We start from the raw sequence: 9,417 nt of genomic DNA, 5'->3' as shown, positions 1-9,417 counted from the left end.
AATTGAAGGAAAAAAATGAGAAATCCTTCAAATGAAGGAAATAATAAGTGAAATAAAAAACTCAATAGAAAGCATCACCACACTAGATCACTTGGAAGACAGAACATCAAATAATGAAGTGAATATGCTTTCTTCTCAGCAGCACATGGATCCTTCTCCAAAATAGACCATATGTTATGCCACAAAGCAAGTCTTAAATAATACAAAAAATAGAGATACTACCCTTAATTCTATCTGACCATAATGGATTGAAATTAGAAATCAATGATAAGATACATAATAGAAGTTACTCCACACATGGAGACTAAACAATATGTAATTGAATGACACATGGATAACAGAAGACATCAGGGAGGAGATAAAAAAAATTCTTAGAGGTAAATAGGAACTCTGATATAACTTATCAAAATGTATGGAACACTATGAAGACAGTGCTAAGAGGAAAGTTCATTGTATTAAGTTTATTCATTAAAAGAAGAAAAAGCCAACAAATAAACCACCTGATATCTCAAAGTCCTAGAAAAAGAAGAACAAACCAACACCAGAAGTAGTAGAAGACAGGAAATAATTAAAATGAGGGCAGAAATCAATAAAATTGAGACAAACGATTCAAAAAATTGATGAAACAAATTCGAGTTCTTTCAAAAAATAAGTGCAATTGACAAACCCTTAGCCACCTGAATGAAAATAAGGAGAAAACTCAAATTACTAAAATTCATGATGAAAAGGGAAATATCATGATAGACACTATTGAAATACAGAAGAAAATTAGAAATTATTTTGAAAATTTATACTCCAGGAAAATAGAAAACCTCAAAGACACTGACAAATTTCTGGAGGTCTATGATTAACCCAAACTGAGTCAAAAAGAGATACACAATTTAAACAGATCAATTCCAAGCAAGAGGATAGAATACCCGATCAAGAGCCTACCAACCAAGAAAAGCCTAGGACCAGATGGATTCACAGCTGAGTTCTACAAGACCTACAAGGAAGAAATAATACCAATACTCCTCAAATTATTCCATGAAATAGGAAAGGAGGGAACCCTTCCAAACTCATTCTATGAAGCTAGTATCATCCTGATATCAAAACCATGCAGAGACACTTCAAGGAAATAAAATTTTAAACCAATGTCCCTGATGAATATCCATGCAAAAATTCTTGATAAAATTCTGGCTAATCACATATAAAAACATTAAAAAATAGTTCATCACAGTCAGGTGGGGTTCCAGGGATGCAAGTGTGGTTCAACATATGGAAATTAATAAATATAATTCATCATATCAATTGACTTACAGATAAGAATCATATGATCATATCAATTGATGCAAGAAAGCATTTGACAAAATGTATCATGTTCAACACAATATAAAAACTAGGGATAGTAAGAACATACCTCAACATTGTAAAAGCTATCTATGCTAAACCCAAGGACAACATTATTCTAAATGTAGACAGATTAGAAGAGCATTCCCTCTAAAAACTGAATCATATGATTCTTATGTTGAACAATACTTATATCTCTAGAACCCCACCTGATCATGGTGCACTATTTTTAATTTGAGGAGTATTAGTCTTAATTATTTTCTTAATACTGTTGTATATTCCATGTATCCACATCCATATATAACAGCCAGCTTCTTTGGTAAATGTTGTGTTATTATGCTTGTTCCATTTATCTCCAATTCCCCCATTTCTATCCCTTTGTTTGCACTTCTCCTATTCCCTGAGACCAAAGAAATTTGAAATTAGACCAATGAATAAGCTTACAATGAACTTTAGGAGTTCAAGTTAAAGGAGGAGTTGTAGCTATCTTACTTTAAATCAAAAGGTAGACTTGAGACTTAATTTAACTTGTGAACAAGTTCTATCAAAAACGGAAATAGGAAAAAAGTTAGACTGCTTTAACAAATAGTCAACCTGTGTAAATGCAAAGGGAAAGTTTCCCAAAGAAATTCAAAGGGCTATTCCAGTTAATGCATGAAGGATAAGTATGGAAAATAGCTTTATTGCTAATATGGGGCAAGATTTACTGGTCTTGATAGAAGAACAAACTAGTTATAATGTTGCCTTCAACCAAATTCTTTTCCAGAGAAAGCACCTAACTCTCTTCAGTTCTGTGAAGGATGAGAGATGAGGAAGATACAGAGGAAAGGTATGAAAACAGCAGAGGTTGGTTCGTGAGTTTTAAGGAAAGCAGCTATGTCCATGACATAAAAGTTCCAGGTGTAGGAGCATGGGCTGAGGTAGAAGCCTCAGCAAGTTACCCAGAAATCCCAACACACATGATGAAGGTGGCTATCCCAAACAACAGATTTTCAATATTGACAAAACACTCTTAAATTGGAGGAAGATGCCACCTAGGACTCAAGGGAAGTTAATGGCTGTCTTTAAAGCTGCAAATGACAGACTTACTTTCTCTGCATTAATGAATAACAGTTAGTGATTTAAGATGAAGCCATTCTCATTTGCCATTCTGAAAATCCTAGGGTCCTTAAAAATGAGTAATTCCTAATTTACTCAGACTTTATTCTATAAAACAAACAGAAAAAGCATCAAAGAGATCCTATTCATATATATGATAGTTTGCTAAATGTTTTAAGTTTACTGTTAATATTTGCTGCTCAGAAAAGATTTCATTCTAAATATTACTACTCATTGACAAACCTGGGCCCCTAACTGTTCTGATGGAGATGTACAACAGATTTTTATTGTTCTCAGGCCTAGTAATACTAAGTCCATGCTTTCTCTGATACACCAATGAGTAATTTTTTTTAAAGACAGATGAAAAGCACCCCCTCTCAGAAAAGGGTACACTGGGTTCCAACATGGGCTCCACCTATTCATGAACCACCTGTGCTTTCATTTTCCTTTTGTAAATGGTAACAACAGTAGAAGCTCTCACTGCTTTGGTCACTGGTGTCTCTACTAATTCCATGGGCTGAGCTTATGGTACATGTTTGACATGTATGAAAAGCAAAAGTATTGCTATTAATAAGATAAGGATCAAATTTGCAAATTCTTAGTGTCTGACTCACAACAAACACTTTACACAACTTAGATATTTCTTTTCATTAACATAATCTATATTATTTAACTGCATTATCTTGGGGGAAATACATTTTGAAAGCATCAATTTTTGCTTCTTGTCAAAAAAAAATGACAGGAAGAATATTATCTTTGAGTCTTTTCTTCCCTAGGGGAGAACATGGTGCATCTAACACTTATCCATTATCCAGAGGAAAACAGATTTCACAAGTTTATTGCATATGAACTTGTGATTTAGTCGTTTTGTGCTTCCTGACTCTTTGAAGCCTGGATTCATCAAAGCTTAGAACAAGCCCTGGATTAGGGATTAGTGACTCTTTTGTTGGCCCACACCTGCTTGATACTTTACAGTCTTTTATCTATGTCACCTCTCCTCTACCCCATCCCATAATTTCAATCTCTGATAAAATGAATGTAGTGGTTATTTTTGGTATTTTTCACCCCAGGGGGTTATAGCATTCCTTATATTTTTATCACATTCAGACACACATTTATATTCATTTTCTGTTCCCAATCAATGGGATACAAAACATGAGAACTTTGGTTTTCTGTTAAAAAAAATGAGAAAGAAAAATACCTTGTGCCTTGCATGACAGAAAAATACCTCGTACCTTGTGTGCTATATAAAACAATTACAAAGGCCATTGACCAGTATATCTTTAGATTCCAGTATTGGCATTTAGAAAAAATTGATTTCCTTCAGTTTTATAAGACTCTATTAGGATTGGACCTCTGCAAATTCTTGAAAAAATTGTTAATTAAATGAAAAAATAAATAAAATTGATGACTTTTTCTCAAATTTGTTTTCTCATTATCATGATATTGGTCCCCAAAGTGTTAAAATTACTCCTTTAAGGTATGAATAAATCTTAGTTATTATAAAGGTTTATGGTGCACAAAGCTCTGCCCTATTTGACAAAGCTTATATCTTAGTAACTTTCTCATTGGGTTTTCTAGACTGGAGATGTCGCTACCTGGTAGAGTACTGTCCTAGCCTCAGTAGGGCTCTGGATTTGATCCCCAGCACTGGGAAAAGAAGTCACTAGGCTTTCCTTTATATGATATGAAAAGTATGCATGCTGAGATCATGGAGATAAGAAAAGTGTGTGCAAGATTAGTGCTCCAGTCCTGTGGCAAATAGATGACTGGGGTTGGAGGACATTCCTGGGCAGCTTGATCTCCAAGTTACATCCTGAGAGGTGGCCTCCCTGTGGGGATGGGCTGTCATTGTCTTCCATATATATGCTTTTTATGTTTGAAACTCAATTCTTGCCAATGTGTTGTGGGCTTTGAGAATTAAATACAAAGTTTTATAACATTATTTAATTCAATTAATGTTAATCAACAAATAAATAATTATGTAGTGAACTGAAGAGTAGGCAATAAAAATTGTCTAAATTATATCTAGCAAAGTGCAAATTCAATAATTTTCTCATTGAAGGTAAAGCAAAGTACATCAGAAATAAATGTTTAGAAAACAATTTTTATACCTTGTAGCTCTTAACTGATTTTTAAGTATTTTATTATGTTTCTATTATTATATTTTTATAAAATGTTTATTTGCACATGAACTTCATACATACAATTTCTGTAAGTAAGTTAGTTTTATTAAAGTCACTGAGTAAATGTATTTGGAAAATTAAGTTCAATGTCAATAGCTTTTCAGCTTAACTTTTAGCTGAATTTTTAAAAGACATTTGAAACTCTGTATTGAATATAAAGTTTAAATTCAACATTTAAACTTAACTTAAAAACTAGTTATATCCAGTGGGTATATAAATATGTAAGTAGTATATCTGTTATTAAAATTAAAATTTATTAGAATTCCCATTTTCTCCTGCCTGAACTACAGGAAAGGCTGAGTGTGGATGTGCACACCTTTAATTCCAGTGACTCTGGATGCTGAGATAGAAGGATCACAAGTTCCAGGTCAGCCTCCAGAAATAAGTGAAGCTCTAAGTAACCTAATGAGACCTTCTATCAAAATTAAATAAAAGAGCTAGGGGTGTGGCTAACTGGTAAAGCTCCTTTGGGTTATATCCCCAGTAACTCCCCACAACAAAATTAAGAAATTAATAGAAATTTCAGTTCAGAATATAATACTAAAATGTGGTCTGAGAGCAGTGGACGGGTAACCAATAATGAAAAAAGGATTGGAAACAGTCCTCTAAACACGTGTTGCAAAAGCATAATGGAAAGCAAAAACAGAAGTAGAAAGTTCTGGGGATGACATTCAGAAAACGGAAATCATATTGGTTCCTATTTAAGACACAGGAACAAGTCAAGGGCTTCAGAGACCTAGAGGCAAAGGTGCAAGACCACCCATCTCAAGCAGCCCAGCAGCATCTGCAAGATCCCCAATGGCCTTGCCCTTGGCTTTCCTGCTGGCCCTGGTGGTGCTCAGCTGCAAGAACACTTGCTCTCTGGGCTGTGACCTGCCTCACATACACAACCTGGCTCTTGAAACTTCTGATGAAAATGAGGAGGGAGCCCTGACACTCCTGAAAAATATGAGGAGAATTCCCATTTACTCCTGCCTGAACTACAGGAAAGACTTTTCCTTCCCCCAGGAGCAGTTGGAGGGTGAGCAGGTGCAGAAGGCTCAAGCTGTTGCTGTCCTCCACCAGATGACCCAGCAGGTCTTCAACCTCTTCAGCACCCAGGAGGCCTCTGCTGCTTGGAACAAGACCCTCCTGGACACCTTCCTCACTGGTCTCCATCAGCATCTGGATGACCTGAAAGCCTGTGGGACCCAGCAGGTGGGGGTGGAAGAGGCTCCCCTGAGGGCTGTGAGGAAGTACTTCCACAGGATCACTGTCTACCTGAAGGAGAAGAAATACCTGCCTTGTGCCTGGGAGGTGGTCAGAGCAGAAATCATGAAATCCTTCTCTTCATCAGCCAACTTGTATGGAAGACTAAGGAGCATGGTATGAGACCTGTTCCAGCAGGGAAATGCTTCTCCCTGACGAACACACCTTACCACACTGCCACAAGTTCTGCCACTTCAAAGACTGTTATTTGTTGCAGTAATTCAGCGAAGAATTCAACCAATTTGTGAAATCTAGAGGCACTAGACCCTTATATACTTGCAGATGTTATCTATTTATATATTTAAATATTATTTATTTAACTATTTATGAAATTTTATTTATTTAATCTATATAATACTATGTATAACTTTACAATATGATTAATAAAACCAATCATTTCTTTATATTCAATCAACTGATTTTTTTGTTCTTCATTAATTCCTTCTTCAATTTTTAAATCCTTTCAATCTTGCAGGAGAATGGGAGGTTAGGTAAATATTTCTTATCATTCTCTCCCATTTTTGTGTTAAGCAGCAAAAGAGAAATTTTAATTCTAAATGCTGATTTATATGTTGTGCTGGTTTCACGCACATCAGTATATTTCCATTTTCCCATCAACTTAGTTGTGATACTTTCCGACAAGTTGAGATTTTAAAAAATCAACAAAATCTGGATATTATAAAATCTTACTCCATATGAAGGGAAAGCTAATGGGATTTCTCTTACTCATCTTTCCTCCAACTCCCATGGGGTTCCCCCTTAAATATTGTTCATCCCTCACTAATTATGCCAATTCCATCTATTTTCCTCTGCAGTGATGCTTTCAATACACAAATCAGCTGACATATATGGGGCTGGGAAGTGGTGCATATTAGTGGGGTACCGTATTATGTTTGGTGCAAAGTTTAAATCAAGTTAAGCATGCTCATCTCCTTGAATGTGTATCATGTCTCTGTTGTGAACATCTCAAGATCCCTCCCTCCAGCTTTTTCAAATGCACAGGAGGTTCTTGCTCTGAACAGTCACCACAGCCTGCAATTGCCCACCAGCTTCTTGCCTCTTTCCACCTGTATTGGGGAATCATTGATCAGCCTTTCCCATCTTTCCACCTTCTGCTCTCTGTGGCCTCTGGTAAGCGCCATTCCACTCTCAGCTCCTATAAGATAAGCTTCTCCCTATTTTACACATGAGTGAGATTCTGTGGCTCTTGTCTTCCTGTCCAGCTCATTTCACTTTACAGGATGATCTCCAGTTCCATGCATGCTGCAGATCACAGGTTTTCATTCTTGTGTGTGCGTGTGTGTGTGCACGCACATGCACATATGTGTCTATGAATAATATATTATATACTATGTAATATATAATTAAAAATATTAGCATAATATACATGTATATATACATGTGTTTGAAACATTTCATTTGTGATTGCTGTGGCACTCCTCCTTGCTCCATACTTCCATGGATCCTGTCATGTCACTCCCAAACCACAATAGTTTCCTCCCTCTCTGGTTCAGAAATCTCCTTTGTGCCTGGAGTGGTGGTGTGTGCCTGTAGTCCCAGAGGCTCTCCAGGCTAGACAGGAGGTTGGCAAGTTAAAAGCTGGCGTCATTGACCTCACTAGGCCTTAACCAAGGTAGGTAAACATTGCCTCACAATCAAAAAGTAAAAAGATCCTGGATGTGACTCAGTGTTTAAGTAGCCCTGGGTTCAATCTCGGGTACCAAAACAAACAAACAAACCAACCAGAATGAAACTTACAAACAAACAAAAGAAACGACTGTGATGTCCTCCTTCATTTCTCATTAACCTGCCTGTGTAGACATCTTTCTATTAGGGTTTCCAGCTATAAACTTTCTCTGAAATTGCATGCAGCCACCAACTGAAAGCAATGGTTGAATGAAAGTTCTAGGTTTTCCAGAAACCTCCAAGAGAAGTTTTAGTTCCTCCTAGTTAATATTTTTGGAAATAAAAGCCTGTAGTTATTACAGTGATGTAAGAGTAGTTGTGACACAAATAAACAAAGAGAAAGCATGATTTGTTTTACTCTGGAAGCTATTAAAATATTGACAGAAGAAGACAGAAGCCTACAGGCCAAGATGGGCAGAGAAAGAGTCCAAGTCTGGCAATTAAGCTTCTGTTCTATGCATAATTCTGCATACTGGCAAGAGCCTTTTTACATAGAGCTAAAATAGGCTGTTCTCCTGGGAGGAAGTGACCCAATATTGGAAGAGTCCATTTCCTTAACTTTTCATCTCAGAGAAGGAAAAGACTCCTAGCCCCAGGGAGGTAGTGTCCTCTTTGGGCAAAGGACAGGTGTGTGGGAGAAAGGGTCAGAATGTTTCACTTCTCTCCACCCTGATCAGCCTTCCAGAGTCTCCTGGCCCTTCAGTTTCTCTGTATCCTATGTGATGCTAGGAGCCAGGAGAGCATGCCTATTGTATATAGGAGGCAGGACAGCACACCTGAAGGGAAATCAGGAAAAATCTAAGTGGCTAGTTTTACAATTTTACTCCTAGTATATTACCCATCATGACTTTATAGTACAGAGAAAATTCTTTTTTTTTTTTTTTTTTGGAAGGAGGGATTGAAATCAGGACACTTTACCACTGAGCCACAAACCCATCCCTTTTTATTTTGAAACAATATAAAACTTGCCAAGTTGCTTAGGGCTTCATTAATTTGCAGAAGCTGGCCTTGAACTTGCCATTTCTTCCTTCCTTAATTTCCTGAACCACTGGGATTTCAGTGTGCACTTAATGCCAGATAAGATTCTGTCTCTTTGAATAATGACTTGGAAGACTTCCTCCACCTTGATTCAGGACTAAGACACAGTGAGAGCAAATTAAAGAGTTTTTAGGGAATGCAGAAATAGCCAGCTGACAGCCTGTGGAAGAATCCATTGGGAAAGACTCTGGGAAGTTTAAAGAAGTCTGAATAATGTTGTTGCTTAAGAGGATGATCAGAAATTGCCTGTAAATGGCTGAGCTAGCAGAAAAGGGCTTGGAGGGAGGGAGGGATCACTCAAACCTTAGCTCAGATCACAGACCCAAACTTTAGAGTTCTTCTCTCCAGATGAGAAGAGGGAGGCTGGGATACTCGAAGTTATATTCATCTTGTGGGCTTCCCTTCCCCCTGCCCCGTTCCCTCCCTCCGCAGCACCCCCTTCACTGCCATGGAGAAGACTGCCAGGGTTTCATTGGAGGGTTTTTCTGCCCAGAGGAATCCAAGCCACCCTAAATAGCCACCCTAAGTCTCACCATCTCAAATAATTAAGCCACCCTAAATCTTAATATCTCAAATAATTAACAAAAAATAAAACACAAACACTCAGAAATATATTTACAAAAGTGAAGCCTCTGATAGATCTCGTCCACATGGGTTCTTGAACTAGACAAAGACAAAATGGCTCCCATAGTTTATTTATGGGGGTACATCAAAGGTAGGGGTAAGGTTTCAAGGGAAGAGTCTGCTTTGTGATGTCTTGCATCCAGCAGGTTGATTGACATCTTGGCAGATCACACCCTTCTCAGGTGCTGTGTGGGATCTTAGGCGAGAT

At 37.4% G+C, this 9,417-nt stretch overlaps 1 protein-coding gene across 1 annotated transcript; it reads left to right on the top strand.

Annotated features, from left to right (window-relative positions):
* The first annotated feature begins 5,411 nt into the window (after positions 1-5,411).
* LOC144254569 (interferon alpha-5-like) lies at positions 5,412-5,984 on the top strand. Its single transcript, XM_077797881.1, has one exon. It carries the CDS (start codon positions 5,412-5,414, stop codon positions 5,982-5,984), a length of 573 nt encoding a protein of 190 aa, XP_077654007.1.
* The last annotated feature ends 3,433 nt before the right edge of the window (positions 5,985-9,417 follow it).

Source organism: Urocitellus parryii, chromosome 4 (genome assembly GCF_045843805.1).
Source record: "Urocitellus parryii isolate mUroPar1 chromosome 4, mUroPar1.hap1, whole genome shotgun sequence".
In the NCBI taxonomy this organism is placed as follows: Eukaryota; Metazoa; Chordata; class Mammalia; order Rodentia; family Sciuridae; genus Urocitellus; species Urocitellus parryii.
Note: the sequence above shows the minus strand (reverse complement) of the source record. Positions and strands in the feature narration are given on the sequence as shown.

What these genes read in the sequence shown, in the direction of transcription:
- LOC144254569 (XM_077797881.1), top strand. Translation starts at nt 5,412, where the DNA reads ATGGCCTTGCCCTTGGCTTTCCTGCTGGCCCTGGTGGTGCTCAGCTGC.